The sequence below is a fragment of the Leptonychotes weddellii genome, chromosome 10, assembly GCF_054177405.1.
Source record: "Leptonychotes weddellii isolate Sample4059 chromosome 10, ASM5417740v2, whole genome shotgun sequence".
In the NCBI taxonomy this organism is placed as follows: domain Eukaryota; kingdom Metazoa; phylum Chordata; class Mammalia; order Carnivora; family Phocidae; genus Leptonychotes; species Leptonychotes weddellii.
Genome location: NC_138378.1, coordinates 52,722,559 through 52,743,440, shown reverse-complemented (window position 1 = coordinate 52,743,440; position 20,882 = coordinate 52,722,559). Strand labels below are relative to the sequence as shown.

The 20,882-nt window shown below is 42.7% G+C and overlaps 1 protein-coding gene across 1 annotated transcript in view; it reads left to right on the top strand.

The window, feature by feature from the left end:
• The window catches only part of VWA3B (von Willebrand factor A domain containing 3B), a 175,609-nt gene that overhangs the window by 147,970 nt on the left and 6,757 nt on the right, over positions 1-20,882 (top strand). Inside the window, exons 20-23 of the mRNA XM_081832306.1 lie at positions 5,473-5,584; positions 12,294-12,418; positions 13,634-13,771; positions 15,894-15,994. Coding sequence (XP_081688432.1) covers positions 5,473-5,584; positions 12,294-12,418; positions 13,634-13,771; positions 15,894-15,994 — 476 coding nt within the window. The remainder of the gene's footprint in view (positions 1-5,472; positions 5,585-12,293; positions 12,419-13,633; positions 13,772-15,893; positions 15,995-20,882) is intronic.

Genomic DNA, 20,882 nt, shown 5'->3' with positions numbered 1-20,882 from the left:
GATGAATCACTAAATTCTGCCTCTGAAACTAATAAAAGAGGGAAAAATGCCCCAAAAACTCAATGACCTGTTTGTATTGTAGGTGTACATAGGTGAAGGCATGCCAGGAAAAGAACAGGACTGTACAGTGTCTTTAAAGTCTTTGGCAAGATTCAAAAACTGTGGCATATCATCTTTCTAGAAAGGTGCTGTCAACATTGTGGCGGAAGGGATGGTGTGTCTAGCTGCCCTTATTGATATCCTCCAGCCTGGCAAACCAATGCTCTATTTCTGTGAGCAATGGAATGAACCATTGTACTAAAGCTGGCCCCATAGGTTTGTTTTCCCATAGCTACTCTACTTAATTTGTGGTGTAGCTGAATCGATTTGCAGTGATTTGAATGAATCATTGGGTGTACAGTGAATAGTTCTTTCCATAAAGCTACATGTTGTGGAAACAGAAAGGAATTATTGCCAATAGTAGTAACAGTTGGACACAAAAGCAGAGTAAATGTGTTATGTATACAAAGCTCTTTAGTACTGTAATGGTCCTATCAGGTGAACCCATAAGTGTATGAGTGATTTGAAGATAGTTGATACTTTTCAGCCACTTAGAAAGGCATTTTCTTAGGTGGCGTTTTCAGTGTGTGACAAATGAACATCATGGTACTCTGTGTTGCTACTGTTCATTGTTGTTGCCCATGCAGGGAAGGTCTTCATAGAGTGAATGGTGGTTCTATATTAGATGAATGGGGAAGTGAGTGACAACTCTAGAGAAAAAAAGAGCTCTGATGATTTCGGGCCTTTGACTTCACAGATTTGTACCTATGAAAATGTAGAAAGAATTTTTATCAGTTAGCTTCTGGCTAGGATATTGAGAAAATAAATATTTGGAACCTAGAGATAAAGGGGGCTAGTTAAATGGTGTGATTCTACTCATTTAGAATTTTTAAAGGAATTTTAAATATGTCTAGGCATAGATTCTAGTAAGTGGCTTGTCTGTTACATTGATGAACTCTGAAGGGGAGGTTGCCTTTCTGGGATCAACGTGGACATCTTTTTGGAAATCAGGGTGTTATCCATCTGGAGGTGGAGAGGCTGTCTGGTGACCTCCATGGTTGTTTGGTCTGTGTGAAGCAAGGTGGCTTTGTAAGTTAAACTGTATGTAGAGGTGAGGTTTTTGCAACAGCTGATTTAACTTGGCATGTCCAGATTCTAAATTTTATCAGTGATGAAAATACTTTACATGGAGTCTTCCACTGAGGAAATGATTGTAGGAAACTGCGGTGTGGGCATCTCTATTATGATGATATTATGATAGAATATTGTGCTACTCAAATTCACGGTTCTGGTTGTTGCAATCCCCTTATGTTATAAAAACTGCAAACAAAAATACCATGCTAGTGTCCCTGTCTTTGTATACACACAGTCTAATAGTTTCTCCAGTAATGCAGACAAAGGTCTAGTAAGGCCTAGATTCTTCTGGACAGAAATATGGAATTAGAAGATGTTAAAGTCATTTAGTTTGTACCATCTCTTTGCTTATGCAGAAATTGAGGCCCAAAAAGTTGAAAGATTACCCAAAGTCACACAGCCAGCTGGGCAGCAGTTGGTTCTATTTCTCCTGTCTCATGGTCCAGTCTTGGCCCCTTGAGGCCAATTCAGACTGCAGTAGGTCATTCTGAAGCTCCTGTGGGAAGGGACTATTTAGGTTTCTCCTCTAGCTGAAATCCCAGGAACAAACAGGTAATAGTTACCATCCACCAGTGATGTTGGGTCATTCTCTTTGACATAATAACTGCATCAGTAAAAATAGAAATTATGTGAGGATGGACTCCAGCAAAATCCATTGAAAATGGAGCATCATAAACAGAAGGGTGGTATTCAGCTTACGTTTTGTATCAAAGGCTGCATAGTCTTGTTAATATCCCACAGTTCCTTCAAGAGACCTTAAACCTTTGGTTCAGTATTTCTTCACTTCTGAGGCCCATGGTTCTGTTTTCCTCTCCCCTGAAATAAACCATACTCCCACATCTTTTGATGAACCTAAAAAGCATCTCTAAACAGATCCAAATGATAGATGGCTGCAACAGAATCCATTAACATCAGGGCACCAGGGAAATGAGCCCAAACTGTACTGAACACAAATAATGACCCTAGAGCAAATGTGTTCAGACTATCTGAGGTTGTTTAAATGTTTACAGTCAATTGTTTCATAAATTAGAGACTTCCTTAACTGAAGGCCTGTTATGGACTCATAAAATATGCATTGAATACTTTATTTGAGATACAGCTATAACATTGCAAAAAAGTAACATCAAAAAGCATGTGGAAGCACTTTATATTCACTTTGTATCACGGAAGAGAGGGGCATTTGATGGTCTGTGAAAAGAAGAAGCTGGAGGGGTGACTGGGTGACTCAGTCGGTTAAGCGTCTGCCTTCAGCTCAGGTCATGGTCCCAGAGTCCTGAGATCGAGCCCCACGTTGGGCTTTCTGCTCAGTGGGGAGCCTCCTTCTCCCTCTGCCTCTCCCTGCTGCTTCCCCTGCTTGTGCTCTCTCTCTGTGTCAAATAAAATTAAATAAATCTTAAAAAAAAAGAAGCTGGAGAATGATGTCATGGGGGCACTCTGATTAGGATGGAGGACGAATTTCATTGAGAAACTCAACAATAAGTTAATGATCAGGAAGTTCTTTTAAAAAATGAAAAAAAATCTAAGGAAAAATCTCTAATTTCCACAATGTAGTGATTTGAAAAAAAAGACCTGATTTTCATACTGTAAAATTTACCTACTTCAATTCAGTGATTTTTAGTAAAACTGACAGAGCTGTCAACCACCACCAAAATCCAGTTTCAGAACATTTCCATCACCCCAGAAAGATCCCTCATGCCCATTTGCCGTCAATCTCTATTTGCATCCCCAGCCCCAGGTAACTACTAATTTCTGTCTATAAATTTGCCTTTTCTGTACATTTCATATATAAGTGGCTGAATAATATTTCATTGTATGGTTATGTGACATTTAGTTTATCTATTTCCCTAGTTAATGGACATTTGGATTATTTCCACTTTTTCATTATTGTGAATAATGCTGATATGAATACATAAAAGTCTCTGTGTGATATAAGTTTTCCTTTCTCTTGGCTAGATATCTAATAGTAGTACTTCTGGGACATATGGTAAGTTTATGTTTAATTTTTAAAGAAATTGCAGAAGTTTTTCCCAAAGTGTTGAAAATCAATTGACCATAAGTGTAGAGATTTGTTTCTAGACTCTCAATACTGTTCCATTGATCATATGACTATCCTTATGTCAGTACTGCACTTTCTGGATAACAAGTTTTGAGATCAAGAAGAATAAATCCTACAAATTGTTCTTTTTCCACATTGTTTTGGCACTTTTAATTTCAGTATCTTAGTTTCTACAAAAAACCCACAAAACAAAAAACTTATTGAGATTTTGATATGAATTATATTGTATCTATAGATCTGTTTGGGGAAAATGGCTGTATTAACAATATCAAGGTTTCAAATCCATTAACATGGTATGTCACTCATTAGATCCTTAGTTTATTTTAGCAGAGTTTTATAGTTTTCAGTGTATAGGTCTTTCACTTATTTTGATAAATTTATTCCTAAATATTCTATTCTTTTTGATGCTGTTATAAATGGAATTCTTTTCTTAACTTTATTTTCAGATTGTTCATAGCTGGTACATAGAAATACAGTTTTGTTTTTTTTTTTTGTATATTTGTCTTGTATCATGACACCCTGTTGAACTTGTTAATTAATTCTAGTAGTTGTTGGGTGGATTCCTTAGAGTTTTCCACATAGAAGATCATATCATTCATAAATAAAGACGGTTTTATTTATTCCTTTCCAATCTGGGTGCCTTTATTTTTTTCTTGCCGGATTGCACTGGCTGGAACCTCAAGTACAATGTATAGGAGTGGCAGAGTACCTTTTCTTGTTTCTGATCTTAAGGGGAAGTCATTCAGTCTTTCACCATTAAGGATCATATTTGATGTAGGCTTTTCCAAGTTGAGGAAGTTCCCTTCTATTCCTAGTTTGTTGAGAGTCTTTATCATGAAAGGGTGTTGGATTTTGTCAAGTGCTCTTTCTCCATGCTTTAAAATAATATAGTAAATTAACCTTTGTTCTAGTAATATGGTATATCACATTGATTTGTGGATGTTAAATCAGCTTTGCATTCCTGGGATACTTGGTTGTTGTGTACAACCCTTCTTGTATGTTGCTGGATTTATTTGCAAACATATTTTTGCATCGATATTCATGAGGAATATAGGTCTGTACTTTCCTTTTCTTGTATCGTTCTCTGGTTTGGTATTGGGGTAATACTTGACCTTTCCTTCTCTATCCAGTGATCTTCCCAGTAATTTCTGGTTTCCTGGGGTTCCTCTTCCAGCATTGGTCCTCACATTTATTGGGAATTAAAAATAATGACTGTTCCAGATGATGTAATGGAGGCTTTGGGATTTTAGGGGGCCTGGAGGGTGGCGGGGATTGGGTCTTTCTATTAATGATCAGTTCAACAAGCATAGAAAATAGGATTTTAGAGTTAGACTCTACAAATCAAAATGATGCTACCAGTTTCTTCATGTAGTAGACACAACGTGACATTCACTTCAAGCCTTGACTCATATGGTACCATTTGGAAATTACAGTGTGGTCCTTTCCTTTGCTTTTTCTGAAATTGCCTGGGGGTAAAATCTTTCCAGGGAGATTATAACTGAGCTGGGCTTTGGACAGATTATTTGAACAGGAAGGACCTTGCTCATTTTTAAAAATCGTTTTCCTCTGTGTTCTTCAGATTGGATCATTTCTGTTAATTTGTTTTCAAGTTTCTTTCTTCTGTCATATCATTTCTGTTATTGAGCCCTTCCAGATACTGTGTTTTTTACTTCTAAGATTTTCATTTTTTTTTCATTTCTCTGCTGAAAACAAGTACTTTACCATTCATTTCAAAAGTATTCAACCACATGGACCTTGTTTATAATTGTTGACTTAAAGTCTTTATCTGATTATTCCAACACCTGGGTCATCTCAGTATTGTGATCTATTGATTGCCTTTTAACTTGAGAATTGGTCATATTTGCTTGCTTTTTAAAAGTATGTTGTATTTTGGATTGTATACTGGATATATTGAGTATTATATTTTAAGACCCTGGATCCTGTTTAAATTCTCTGGAAAAGGTTCACTTTTTTTTGTGTTTTAACAAAACTTGATTAGGTTTAGACTGCAAATTCTGTCTCACTTTTTATGGTCATTGGTTCCCATATATCAGTTCATATATTGGTTTAAAAAGCCTATTCCTAATAACATAGCAAGTATTTCAGAGTGATTGTCAAAGTATATGGATGATCTATAATTTTTGATAGTGCGATTCTCAGTAGAGAATCCCAAGCTACACTGTATCTGTGATTTTCACTGTGTTGATTTTTTAAATCAATTATTAATGTTTTATATTTTTTAGCAACAGAAACCTCAAGGAAATCCAACAAAGAAAACCAAATCAAAAAAATTGGATCCCCTCAAAGGCCAGAAAGTTATTGCAAGATGTGATGAAAATGGCTTTTACTTTCCAGGTAGATATTTTATTTTGTAAGATTCCTATGTTAAATAATATATCAGGGACCCGAGGTTCTCATACTGTGCTTTCCCCAGAACACTGACAATTCATGAGCTGTATTAAGGTATTCCACTTCTAAAATGAACTGATGGTGGGGTTTCTACCTATGTTTATGAGGGGAAATGGGCAGAAAATGTATTTATTTTAATCTTCCATTTGTTTAGTAAAAAATTTTTACTATATGTCTACTATCTTCTATGAATGTAATACTCCTAAAGTGCTGGTCTAGTGTAGACCAGCAGATGAAAATTCTTGTCTTTGTGGAACTTAACATTCTAGTGAGGGAGACAGACAAGCAAGCAAATACATACAATATGTAGTGCGTCAGACACAGTGTTGTAGAGAAAAATCAAGCTACAAAGGGAATTGAGAGTGTCAAGGTAAAGTCTGCAATTTTAAATATGGTGGCCAATGAAGAACTTCTTGGGAAGGCGTTGTGTGAATAAGACTTAAAGGAGAAGGAGCAAGCCATGAAATTATCTGGGGGAAGAGAGTTCTTCTTTTTCTTCTTTTTTTTAAAGATTCATTTATTTTGAGAGAGAATGTGAGCACGAGTCGGGGGGCTGCAGAACGAGAGGGAGAGAGAGACTCCTCAAGCAGACTCCCTGCTGATCACAGAGCCCAACATGGGGCTTGTTGTGGGGCTTAATCCCAGGACCCCGAGATCATGACCCGAGCTGAAATCAAGAGTTGGATGCTTAACATACTGAGCCACCCAGGCGTCCCTGGGGGAAGAGTTCTAAGCAGAGGGAACAGCAGTACAGAGTCCGGAGGCCAGAGTACATATGGCATGTTGGTAGAAGAGGCCAGTGTGGCTGGACCCGAGAGCTTTTTTTTTTTTTTTTTTTAAAGATTTTATTTATTTAATCATGAGAGACAGAGAGAGAGAGAGGCAGAGGGAGAAGCAGGCTCCCCGCTGAGCAGGGAGTCTGATGCGGGACTCGATCCCAGAACCCTGGGATCATGACCTGAGCCGAAGGCAGAAGCTTAACCATCTGAGCCACCCAGGCACCCCCAAGAGCTTTTCCCAAAAGTTTGTGGGACATGTGATCCTGAAGGAACCAGCCAGGTACAGTTCAAGTGAGAACTTTGTGGACAGTGAAAATAATATGTATCTAGAGGTGGAGACAAACATTTTCTATCTGGAGAAATAAAATAGATTATGGCTGGAACCTAGAAGGCAAAGAAAAGGTAGAAAATAATAAAGGTCTTCAGAGAGGGAAGTATGGGGCCATTCATAAAAGGTCATGTTAAGAAGTTTGGACTTTATTGGGGAACTACATGGAAAGCAGGCAAAAACATAATCACCCTTGAAGTTCACAGAAGCTCTCTTCCCCTGTTGTGTGAAGAGTGGATACAGAGTGGGTTGGAATGTCCCTCAGGTCCCTGGCTTGGGCCATATGGTAGATAGTGATACGTGCAGGAGATGTTGGTATGCACAGGAAGATAATGATGTGTCTGGGGCATGATGAATTGTAGGTACACTATTAGGTGTTGATATCTCAAAAATCTCTGTCTCCAAACAGGTTTCCTCTTGTGACTCTAGACCCCTATCTCTAATTGCTTCCAATTGCTGAAGTTGTCAGAAAAGCAATTAGAGATAAGGGTCTAGAGTCTCAGGAGGAAATCTGTCTGGAGATAGAGATTTTTGAGACATCAACACGTAAGTGTCATTGATATGGGAAGGGCCTGTAGGGAAAAGAGAGCTTAGGGAGAGAGCCCTGAGGAAGATCCGTGGGGCAGAAAGATGATACTGTAGAAACACAGCCGGTCTTGCATAGGCATTATCTGTCAATCACCAGTTAAAAGAATCATTCTTTATTAATTAAATTTCATTGAATCTTTTTAAGTGGGGAAAAATACTTCAGCAGGAGTTTTGGGTTGCAGCAGGCATATGTGGAGAACTGAGAGCTAGGACATTTTCTTTGAAATTCACTAGATGTGCTTTGGAGCTGACTGGATGAGAGTAATTAAATGTGGATTGGAGCATTTGAGATGAGCTCATAGGCCAAGGCACAAAACTCTTCTTTGTAAGAGTAGGGCCCAAAAACCTTCCCTTTCTCTGGGACCCAGATTTGCTGGGTGGTGATTATGGCGGCGGGGGGGGGGTGCCTCTGCTTGATTTTCTGAATTGGAGCCCCAGAGAGGGGTCTGAGGCTAATTCGGCAGTTGAATGGAAATGCAGGAAAGGACTGGCTTCCAAATGGCTGCATTAGGGCTTGGGATCAGTTCGCTGGCCAGGGTCCTGGAGAAAAGTAGAACAACTCAAACTTTTCCTCCACACCATTCTCGTGTGATAAGAAATGCCAAAGACCTACTGCTGCCAGTCTGGGGAAGTCGAGAAAGCAGGTGACACCATGGCCGCATGCAATTCCTGAGATCATGTCAGCAATCATTATTGCCCTGTTTTGTTTTTTTTTTCCCTTTAAATATGCAATTAGAGGCAGAGAGTGCATGCCACCAACAGTTCAGATCTGGCTATTTGAGAATTTTTAATTTGTGGCTATGATTAAACTCAAATAAGTCTGTGTGGAGGGAATACACATTTGAATTTAGTCATATAATCAGTAATTTGGATGAGTGGCTAGTTAGTAAATACTGACTCAGGCAAATTAAATGATCATGTCTGTGTTCCTGAATGTACTTCATTTCTGTTCCCTCTTCCCCCCTGAAGTCAGTGAATCTTTAATTGGGAACAACCCAACTCATAGAGTTATTTTTTTATAAAAAATAATTTCAAACTTACAGAAAAGTTACAAGAATAATAGAACTTTTGTATACACTTTACCCAGTTTTGCCAATGATTAGCTTTTGTCATGTTTATTTTACCACATTTATAATTTTATTTTATTCTCTTTCTCTCTACTCAATTCCACACATACACATTATTTTTTCTGAACTATTTGAGATTAGGTAACATCATTATGCCCCTTTACTCCTTAATGCATCAGTGTATATTTCTCAAGAACAAGGGTATTCTCTTAACATAATCATAATAAAGTTATAAGATCCAGGAAATTTAACATTATTATACTACTTTTTACCTGTATATTTCAATTTTGTTAATTGTCTCAATTATGGCTTTATATTTTTTGTCTCTAGAATAGGTCGAGTCCAGAATCATGTTAACATTGGGTTAACATGTCTCCTTAGTCTTCTTTAATCTAGAATTATTCTCTAGCCTTTCCTATCATTTCTCATGATACTGATGTTATTTAAGAGTAAGATCAATTACCTTATAGAATGTTCCTCGGTTAGCTTAGGCTCAGAGTGTGCATTCCTGGACAGCTTGCTACCTAAGTGATGGCATAATGTCATGTCCCTCTCAAGATATCCCATCCAGAGGCACATGATGTCCATCGGCCTCATTAGTGACACTACTTGAGATCACCTGGTTACTATGCATTACTGTTTTCTCCCTTGTGAAAAAGAAGGCCAAACAGAGACTTGTGGAGCACAGCATGATATTCGCGGGTGACACCTTTTTTGATAACTTTTGTCTGGAGCCTTCTAAACATTTCTAATGAAAAATATCTGGCTTTGAAATGTATCTCAGTAGTAGGTGGCTTTGGGGTAATTGGGTCATAGTATCTCTCGCTTCAGGCCAGGTCCACACAGGAGCAGAGCTAGACCGGTTGTTGCTGTCATCGTCGGCAGTCAGGGCAGGGATTTCTGTATGGCTGACTCTCTTCCGGGGTCAGTGTGGAATATTGGGTTAAGGAATGACTGCATTGTTCAGAATGGAAGTGACAAGCCAAGAGTCTGGGTCATTAGGATGCTGAAAGGCAGGGAGGAAGACACATTTCAAAACATTATTTTAAGTCATTATTTGTGGGAATCGGGTCCTCCTTCCTGTTCTTCAGTGAAAAGAAGCATTGACTTCAGGAAATCCATGATGATGAAAAGTCTGAGTTGCACAATTTCTGCACTATGCCACAGAAACAAGTTACAAGGGAAGAAAAAGGCAGGTGGCAGAGGCAGGGGAGGAGGAACTGAATACCTTCTCAGGTGTCATGTTTTGGGGTCAGAAAAGCCCAAGTTTTTATTTATTTGAAGTCTGCCTTTTTCCTCTACTAGCCATGTGACTAGAATCACTGAAGTTCTCTGAGCCTCAGTTTCTTTATCCTCCTGAATGAAATTAAAACAATTAGAACCCCTGTAAGATTGTGGTGTCGATTAAATATGGTAATGTACTGTATTTTTTAAATTGGAAAGTGTGAATTGCCTATAAAGAGTTTTTCTCTCATCCCATGTGAGAGCTTCTCTTGAGAGACAGAAACAACTTCTGTCCTCTCCTGGGGGTCAAGGGAGGTGCTTGCAATTCAAAAACGCTAACAGCAGTTTAAAAACCTTAACAGCAATTCAAAGAGGCAAAAATTAGCCCAGGGGGCTAGAAAGGAAACCTCTGAGGCTGAAGGGAGAAGAGACTATGATGAATAGATGTGCAAGATGACTTTCAGTGGAGTAGGGCAGGTGGAAGGGCTGCTTTTGGTGAAGCAAAGGGAAAGCCTTTTTCGGGAGATGGAATTTAAGCTGGGCTGTGCTTATCAGAAAGTTAGAGCCATAGGTAAAAGATCCAGTCTCCAGTCTGAGAAATTCCTGTTTGGAGCAAAGATTGAGAACTCTTCCTGCGTCTTTCACAAAATGAACTGACCTACCTACTTGGAGTATTTCTGCTGTCTTCTGACCCTTGAAAGCGGGCCACATTTTTGCTGAGGGGCTCAACAGGGGCACATTCCTTTTTCTCCAGCCTGAGTACAGGAGAGCCCCCTGGCTGAGGTGGGGGGCCCAACCTGTACCCAAGGAAGGTGACTGGGATCGCCAAGCCTTCACTGGGAGGAAGCCCAGGCCCCCGAAGTGGTTTCCGGAGACATTTCAGAGTCAGGAGACCCAGTCTCACCTCTCTGGGGGTGAGGACAAAGAGGAACTGCAGCACAAGGGAAAACAGAATTAGATGCTGATCTTGAATCGGGACTTAGAAATGGTAGCAGCTCCTTAATTAGATAGAGAAAGAGCAAATGCAGAGGCTGAGCCATAATTCGACAGGCCCACTCATGGTCCTCCAGCTTCCAGAGCACAGCCAGCCAGGCTGCCCACATGACGAGGCTGGTTCTAACGTTGGGCTGGGAGACACTGGACCAATTTCTGCAGGTGAGCAAAGGCCCATTTCTGCAGAGCTTGTACAAAGAAGAAAACAATGGAAGGAACTAAAAAGAGGTTGTTGTAAGATACCAAAAAGTGTAGATCTAATCATGTGGAGCAGGGTTGGCAGGGTTTTTCTTTGAAAGACACATAGTAAATGGTTTAGACTTTGTGGCGATCCAGTGTCTATCACAGCTACTCCACTTAGGCAAACAACTGAAACCCTGCCTAGCAGGTTTATGAGTAGACTCTGCTAAGTCCCAGAGGCTAAGAATTTGAGGAGGATCACACTGGCCAGTGTGGCCATCATGGCAGCCCAGGCCCTTCACTGTGAACCCTGGGAGGGAGTGTGGGGGCTCGCCAGTGTGTGGGATATGACCTTCTCAATTAGGAGTGGTTCTTCATTGCTTCCCTAATAGGAAGTCTTTCTAAAAAGCAGTGTTTGTTTTTCTAATTAAAAGGATAAAGTCAGTTTATGGCAGCAAATGTGTGAATAATGTATAAAGACTATTTCAAAAACCAAACAACATTTTAATCCAATGAAAAAACACACACCAAGTGGAACTGGGTTTCGCTTGTTGTGTGTATGTGTGTTAAAAAAAAAAAAAAAAGGTTGTCATTTCTTTGGCCATTTAAAACAAGAGACATGAACTCAAGATGAAAAACACCAGCCATTTCTTTGCCACATCAAAGGCCATGGGACTTGGCCAAGGTAAGTGTGTGAACTGGGGCAGCAGTGCCAGGCCCTGGTGTCGTGGGACCCCGGGGGGCACACGCACATTTCTCTCTCAGAGTAGGAGTCTTACTGCAGCTTCACTGCCTGGGGAAGTGTCCCTGTCAAAACTTCCTTAATATTTATAATCCTTTTATGATAGGAAAATAAATCTGAGCTAGAATAAGTGAACCTTAAAACGGGTATTTTTTTTCCCTACTATAATCATCCCTTTGAGTACAGCTAAAAGACAAGGAAACTTCTTGCACCTTTTTCCTTTGTTCCTTTTTTGGTAGTGCATTTTAGGGAAGCCAGAGGATGTGTTCAGCCTAGTTAGCTTTTCATTTATCTGATATTAGATGAAAAGTTGATGATGGGAATTCCTACTTTCTTGGACTTTCACAATTTAACAACTCTGATTTTCTATATGTGAGGAGTATAGAAGGAAATATGGCTAAAGTAAGTAAATAAGGAAATCAGATGGTAAGAAGTAGCCAGGAAGAGGATATTTATTTCTAGGAATGACATTCTTGTCAGGATTGCTGCTGGTGATGGCGGACAAACAGCTTCTGCATGTTCTCTGGGCTTCACAGCTCAGCGGTGTCCAGACCAGAGCTGTGCACTTCACCACTTTGAGTCGGTCAACCCCCGTATGCATCGTACAGTATCCACTGTTACCTCCTGGAGAAATCAAAGGGGCATGCTGATTTAAACAGGCCAAGTGTTATAAATTAGCCAACAAGATGGCGTAAGCCTAAGAGAATAGGCATTATTTGTCTTCATATTATATTTTAAACTTCATGCCTTGCAGGGGTTGTGAAGAAGTGTGTGAGCCCCACCCATGCACTGGTGGATTTCAGGTACGGAGACACCAAGGCTGTGCCCACCTCGTTCATCACGCCTATCGGGGGCGCCATGCCCTGTCCCCTGCTCCAGGTACTTGCTCCAGCGATCTTTTCTGGGGCCCTTTCCACCATCCCCACAGTCGTGGATAACAGGATGGCGAGGCCACTGGTGGGCCTCTGCTGAACACCTGGTTGGGCTCCTCCAGGGAGCTTGTGTTTGGGCAGGAAAAGCAGTGACCCCTGTTTGTATGGCCCCTGCCCTGGCAACTTTTTTCCTGCACCTTGATCTGCTAACACCCTGTTAAGGAGCCTCATGACTGCATAGGCTTGCTTACATTGGCCCCTGCGGCCCTTGTTGCTTTACAGACAGCAGATGGCGGGGGAAGAGAGCTGCTGTAACTGCTAACACCCTGGAAACTTTAACTGCAAAAGATGATATTAAAACCGATGTAAATATCAAGGGCAGAGGTAGAGCTTTCCTTGACGTTATAGTTAGTTATTGCCCGACCTTGATGCCATAATGCAGTTACACCTGAACACGAATTCCACAGGTTGGCTGGGCTGCCGTGTTCTCATCTGCATATACATCCTTGAAAGCTGGGCTGCATGGGGCCCATCCTTCCCAGCCCCCAGGCCAGCAGAGGGAGAGGCAGAAAGCTCCCAGAGCTCCAGCACTGCTGTCTTGGACAGCGGGAGCCAGGAGGCAAAGCACCGGATGAGCACTCCTAGGATTCCATGCCCAGTGTCTGTCGGCACCTCCCTGGCCAGACCCAGAGCGCCCACCGGTCCACTTTGCCCCTGACAGTTGGTCCTGTCCATCTGACACATGCCCAGCAACCTCCGCATGCTTCACAAGATTTTCTTTCTGCTAGAAGCTGTCTCTTTGTAACTTTTGCCTATGGACTCCAGGTGTATGCTTTGGAACATTAAACAAACCTGCTGCTTTACATTGTCTGGGTGGCAGTCCTTGTGAAATAGGTTCCTTCAACCAGTCTTTATAGGATATGGTTTCCAGAACTCTTGCCAGTTTGCTGGCTGCCCCCCAGCCTGGGATCCTTGTCAGGTGAAGAAGTCCCGTGAAAACTGGGGGCTCCCCTAGACTGATTACAGAATTCCAGGGGTGGCCCAGTGAGCCTGAGGAATTTTCAAACTATTGACTCTTTCTTAGCTGAGAAAATATATGTATTTGAATTATAGCATCAGTACTTGCTAATCACCTTGGAGTATTTTAAAACAGGCTTATGTTGACATTGCTTATAAGATCAACAAGCAAAATATTTGCTATGATGTACGTTCTCATCTACAGGTTGGAGATTATGTCTTTGCCAAAATTGTGATACCCAACGGATTTGACTTCTATGTCCCTGCCATTGTCATAGCACTTCCGAATCAGGATGTGGCCGACGATAAATTCTACACAGTTTTGAAATGCAACAACCGGAGAGTAAGTACTTTCATTGAAGAAAGGGCTTTCTCACTAGGTAGAAAGTGGCTTCCCACCTCCTTCTGGGCAATGCCTCGCTCTTTCCTGGCGCTGCCAGATGTCCTGAAGGAATGACTTGCCTAGCTGCCCCTGTTCCTACTCCTTACAGTTCGGATTCTGCCCACTCTGCAACGCAAAATCTACCCTCACTGAGGTTGCCACGGCTTCCTAACTCCTTCATCGAATGGCCTTTTTGGCTCTCCTTCCACATTTGACAACTGGGGAGACTCACTCCAGTTCTTTACTGTCCTCCCCAGTTTCTTACAGCACCTTTCTCTCTCTCTTCCTTGCCTGCCTCTTCTCAGCCTGCTCTGTTCCCCTCCCTGGCCTCCCTATGAATTTCCCTAAACGCTTTAGAAAGCCTCTTTATCAGTTTACATATCTGCTGATGTCACTTGTCTGCCTGATGTCCCCGGACACACACACACACACACACACACACACACACGCTTCTCATCAACCTCAAGGAAAAACCCAGCCTGAACCCAGCATGGCCCCAGCCCCATGGAAGGCTCACTGCTTCCTGACTACAGTGGGCTTCTCCAAGCCCCTAGTCTTTCCCTCTTTCTGGACCATCCTCCCATCCTCTCTCTGCAGAAACTCCTGTCACCGGAAAGACTGCCCAACTGTCACATCCTGCTGAGGCCCTCAGGATTCCTCTGCACACTATACTTCCCCCTTCCCACACTGGCTTCCTCACCAACTCCCAGTTCCTTAAAGGCGGGGACTGTGGCCTATTCATCTTTGTAGCCCCCCCGCACAGGCCTCTGATGAAGGGGAGATTCTCAAAATTGCTTTTTAAATTACTTAAATGAATGATATTTCTAATGGAAATGACATTGTCTTGATGGGCCATTTAATATGCCTGGAAAATAGACTAGGAAGCAAAAAGCAAGAAGTAAAATACTAGAGGCTAACTTTATGAAGCACTTATGTGCCACAGGTCCTAATCAGGTACTTTATATGTAATGAACAATTGAATGCTCAAAACACTGCGAGCAGGTACCATTCTTATTTCCGTTTTCAGATAAAGAAACCGAAGCAGAGAGGTTAAGTCACACACAGGGTAAGTGGGACAGTGGGCATTTGAACCCAGCCAGTCTGGCTCCATGGCCTACTCTCTGAATGTCTGTGCCCAACTGCCTAGTATACAGAATAAAAATATCCAGTCAGTTCTTGCCTATAGCATGAGGTGTATCCATCAGGAGAGGGGTCATGGTAAATGAATTTTAGAGTTAAAGGCAAAGAGTAAAGACCATCAGAGTCAATGGCCCCAGAAGCAGTTTCCAATCTGACAGAACAAGGAGAAAGGGGTACCTTCTTATCAACCCAGAAGAAAAAAAAAAACAAAAAACTTTAAGACAAAATAGACTTTCGTGGAGCTGTTTGGATGACAGTAAAAAGCAGTCTAGAGGGCAGTGGTCGGGAAGCTTTTCTGACATGAGGCACCACTCTGGGGATATCTACTAGGCAAAAGAGGAGAAAGCAAATTAAGGGACATTTGAAGAGATGTCCCTGGGCACGCCCCAGCGTGTGGGGAGAGATGAAGCAGTTGTCCTAGGATCCCTGAGAAAGAGCCTCAAAGCCCAGGAGGGACCTTGGAATTTACCCCAGGGCAGTGAGGCCCTGTAGACTAGAGCAGCGTGGTCAGGGGCGAGACACTGAAGACAGTTCTGATAGAGATCACGGGGCTGAAGGTGGCACATCTGGCAAGGGGTGGTGGTTATAGTTTCTGAGTCTAGGAAAGAGATGGCCATGGCTGAAGTAAAGGTAAATAGGAAGGTAGCTCTGGGGAGGGATGTGTGGGTATACATGCGCATGTGCATGGGCAGACATGTGCATGTACTGGATGGCCTTGCACGTGATCCAGGATATGGAGAAACGACCGGGAGGACTCGTCGATGACTTTTACTTAGCATATAATTATCAAACCAGACTCTGCCATTTGACTGCCCTCTTAAGTGTCATCCTGAATAGGATAATGGCTAGCAGCTATTGTAATGGATCAAGCTGAAATAAAATTACATCTAAATTGTAGACATTTCTGATTTAAGTTGCATGAACTCTTTTGGTATTGTTACAGGAATTTTGCCCTCGGAGTGCACTTATTAAGATCAGCCAAAACAAGTATGCTCTCTCTTGCTCTCATATAAAATCACCCCCAATTCAGGAGGACCCAAAAGTGTAAGTAGACCCAACTGTTTATACTCCCTGAACTTTATTTATATCTTTGCACCTTTAATCTGTTTCTGAGTTGGGATTCATGATGTCTAAATACTTGGGGAGAAAAGCAGAGGTGGAGGACCTCCTGCTTAAAATGTAGTTCTGTGATTATTATTCCTTCAACATCACACCTCTTACTTGCTGGTTATTTGTCTATCTGGTTCTAATCTCAAACGCAACATTATTTTACGGACTCTTCAGAAAAACACTCAATCCTGTCATGAACTTGAAGGAATTATTCTCCTTTTATTTGTAAAGGTTCAAGGCCTTCTAATGAAGCAAAGGTTAGATTAAGTTGCAGTTGGGACCAGTCAATTGTCTGCTTCTCCCCTTGCTGGGGAGTGAGAATGTGGTATTGGTCCTGGCTTGTCTGTGCCCAGGTGAGCAAGGGTGGGTGGGTGGGTGGCAGTTTCCAGCGGCTACAGTGGGGTGAATACCTTTTCATCTGAGGAAGTAGGATTGCTAAAAGCTGGAAAGGTAGATTAAAACAAAGTCAATAAGAAGAAGCTGAGGCCTAGAAAGTAGACAAAAACTGAAGTCCATGGGGCTGACGAGGGGCATCACAGCTAGAGTCAGAGCCATAACCTTGGAGGTGAAGGTGGATTTTGAGCAAGGGTTAGGGAAAGGATCCTGGAAACACCCTCCAACTTCACTTGGAGTTTGTAAGTTGTCTTGGGTGCCAGCCTTCATTCACCTGATGGCATCATCTTGCACTTCATAAACAGAAACCATCAGACATTCTCTCCTCCACTTCTTTTCCCCCACCTCTAGGCTTGGAGAAACCTCTGTCTTCCCCCCTGATATCAAAGTACCTTCTCTCATCCAAGGCTGACCTGCCCACCAGGCTCCAGAGCCTGTTGCCACTACCCAATTCTTGCTCCATCAGTTATCCAGGATTCTCTCCTATCTCCCTAGCTCCTCTCCTGATTCCTTCACCCAGCCAAAACCCAAGTTTGCCTCCACTGTTTACGCACATGCACACATGCATGCACACACACCCCCAGTCCTAAATCCATCGAGCTCCCTTGGTTCAGCAGTGTGATCTGGCATCCTCCCTCCCTTCACAGCCACGCTGTATGTGGGCAGTCTCATAGGCTGGTGTCTCCCCTTGCTTACCTTCTCTTCCCTTCCTGAGGAGGCTTGGGTATTGGCTTCCCCCCTTACCCCCTTGTGAAGCTATTCCCACAGGGGCCACTCAGACCGCTTACACAGACTGTGCATGCTGTTTCAGTGTAGGGTCTATTTGACTCTCTTGACCACCCCTCCTCCTCCTCTTGAGACCTGTCATGGCTCCTGCTCCCTCTGGATTTCCTCCCTGCCCAATTTCAACCACATCCCTTACTTCCATGACTCCACTTACACTAAGGACCTCATATCTCCCTCTCCACCCCAGACCACTCCTGTGCTCCCGCATCAGAATCGTAGCCTCTCAGAGTGGGACCTGGGATGGACTTTGCTGAAAGCTCCCCCGCTGGTTGTAACTGCAGACTTGGCTGATAAGAACTAGGTGGAAGGGGCCTTGGAAGCTAAGACCTGATTTCCTATACCAGCCCCACCCTCACTTAGTTTGCGCCCTTGGGCAGGTTGCTTATCATCTAGGAGCTTGTTTGCTTACAGTGAGATTAGGGTGGTGTGAGGATTGGAGATGGTCAGTGTGTGCTTGGGGTAAAGCAGATGCTGAGTCCATGGCAGGAATCCTGGTATTTCCACCCATCCACCTGAATGTACAGAACCTCAAATTCAGCACATCTAATACTGAAAGTATAGCTTTCCACAGACCCACTCCCATCTCTGCCTGCCCTGACTCAGTTCTCTTTGCCACCTGTCAGTCACAGAGTTGTCCTTACAGAAATTTGGTCATCATCTTTGGCTTCTTCTTGTCCTTCACCCAATACACCCCATGGGTCTCCCAAATTATATTGATCCTAATTTGCAAATATTTCTCAGCTCTGCTGGACCTGTGCTGCCTTAGGTCAGGCATCTCATTTCCTGAGGCCACTACCTTTGGCCTCCTGCCAATAGTCCCTCCCCCACTTAAAAAATCCTTCAGTCTCCCTCCCTTGCCCCTTCTTATTCTAGTTTAGCCTCTTGTGGGTCTGACCCAGGCCTGCCCCCCTAGCCTCACTTCTCCCTAGCCACCCTCCAACCAACCTCCTACAAGCCCTCTGCACATTAACCATACTAAACTACTTGTAGCTTTTTCCCCATGCCATGCTTTTTAAGAGCTCTGTGCTGTGTATCCCTCCCTGGAATGTTATTCTTTGCCCTTGGCCTCCAGGGAACTCTAACACTGAACTCAGGGGTCACCATCGCTATTCCTGTTCCGAGACTCTAGCCATCCTGTGCGCTGAGGTGATCCCACTGCATCCTGTAGAGGTTTTCATTAGAGAAATTTTCCCTTGTGTTGGGCCACATACTTTCTCAGTTTCTCACTCCTGTTAGGCACGTGTCCTTGAAAGCAGGTGCCAGGTTCTGTCCACTTCTAAATTATAGTTGTCAAGGTCCAGCTCGTAGGATGTGCCCAATGACTATTTGAAGAATGAACCAGTGAACAAATAAATACTAGTGGATGCCCATGAGAGATGCATGGTTTCACAGAGAATCTTTCCTTAGGTATTATTGTTGAAAATATACACTACCATCCTTCATTCTCTTCTAGATGAGTATAATGTTCATTTAAAATTATAGCACATTTTTTGTTGATCTCAAAATCCTACTCAAACAAAATGACATCCAAATTACAGTACATTTTAAAGGAATATGAATAGATGTGTCTAGGTATTGACCATTTTCCCTAAATTCAACATTATCAATCCTATTTTAGAATTAAAATTCAATTCTTTCTGTGTTTTGAAAAGCCTGTAATTGTTTTCTATCTTAGTCCTGCCCCAGGCCTTATTTAAAGCTCTCAGCTGCTAATTATCTACCCTAGCTTCTAGGGCTTCACACAGCGAAAGTATGCATTAACTCTCCAGTCTCCCCATGGTAACCTCCACTGTTGTTTTGCTCTAGCCGCCTCTGTGCTAGCAAGAGACTGCATTTAATTCTCTTAAGCAGAGGTCACGTCCAACCCTCTAAATTCAGAGTTTAATCTGTCTCTGTTTCCATAATCAGAGCTGACAGGTGTGAGCACACAGACTGAAGGTGCAGGTCTTATTTTGTATCTCCACTCGGATTTCCTTCTGGTAGGTCCTTTCTCCTCAGGAGCGCTTCCTAACTTGCTTTCTAAAGGTACCATCTCCCTTTGGTTTGTCTTTAGTAAGCCTTCACATCATTATACCAAATGAGACCATTAAAAAAAAAACCCTGGTGGGCTTTCTTCAGGGGCTACTTAAAGAAATATGCTATAGCTTGCAATTCCAACAGAACAGCATTTGACTAAATTTAACTTTAAAATATTGAATCCACTATAACCATCCATTTGGGGTTGATCAGACAGGGGTATATGGCCCCAGGCATGAACTGGGATGCCAGACATTCAGCTCTCTGTGTTCTGCACCTCCACTTTTTCTTCTTTCTTGAGGCCTTCAGTCGTGGGTGACAGGGTATTTCCTGCAGGCCCCTCTTCTTGTTCCTAACTGAGGGCAACACACAATCAAAGACAGGAAGGGAAGTATTTGGAGGGTAAAGGGTTCAAAACTGATTGAATATGGCCAAAGCCGATGCCTAGTTTTAGTTTCAGCTTAAAATTTGACACCTAAATGATTCTGGAGGACTTTGGTCCTCTATCATCCAATAGGTTACCCATATTGCTAAATTCCAAATAACTAGTTCTTAAAGGAGAGAATGTTAGTATCACCACATTTACAATGTGAGATGAAGGGAGGCTCTCACTGGTTTGATTTTCTCTTTCCTCTGCCACATGATGAGTGCATTTTCTGGCAGCCCAGCTGAAGGAGGTGTGCCTTCTGAGAGTGTGTCCGATGGAGGGACGTGATTACTCTTGCCTTACCTACCTTCAGTGATGTCCCTGAGCTTTTTTTCTACACTTCATAGCATAGAGATATCTGTTCTGAGTGAAAATATTCCCCAAACTGGCTATAACTTTCTCCATTTAGAGAATACACATGTAATTTCTCCTAATCCCAAAGTGCAAGCAAACCAGGAGAAATTTCCCCCCACTTGGCATCCTCCCTCCTTGCTAGGCAGAGAGCTCCCAGCAGAGCTGTTCCCTGACTCCTCCCCTGGAATCCTGTTCCTCTCAGAAGGCTGGGGCCTCCGCTGGGGCTGTAGCAGGGGACACATGCCTGGTGGGTTTGATGCTCTGGCTTCTGGTTTTCTCCAGTGAAGGGAAGTGCCTCTACCAGACATTACTCAGTCACCCACTGAGAGGTTGGTTGAGTACAGGCTGGGGACTAAGTGCTCCTCCAGACAAGGTGCCTCTGGCAGGCCTGAGCTGAATGCCCGTACTTGGTGCCGTGTAACTGGCTGGATATCCCTCCAAGGCACAGCTGGGATCCATCCTTTCTTGGGCAGATTGCTTCTGAGTCTCCTCCTTTAAGAAGACTCACTTGGAGGGAGTTGGATTTCTTGAAAAAATTAGTAACATTCTAAATGTGATCAGGAAAGCCAGATAGAACTAATCCTTTGCTCCAAAAAAAAAAAAAAAAAATCACTGGACATCTGAAGGAAATGACTGGGCACTGAGATCTTGAAGGCAAGGAGTGTTCTCTTCTTGATGTGTGTTTTTAATTGTGTGGCCTGGGGGACATGGCTGTGTATGAGTCTATGGGAGGGGAGACCACTCTCCTAGGGTTCAGTTGTGTTTTATCTGGGTCTGTGGTCAGCTCCCAATTCCTGAATATTAGCCTCTTGTTGTCTCTCTCTGAACAGTTGAATCATTTTCCAT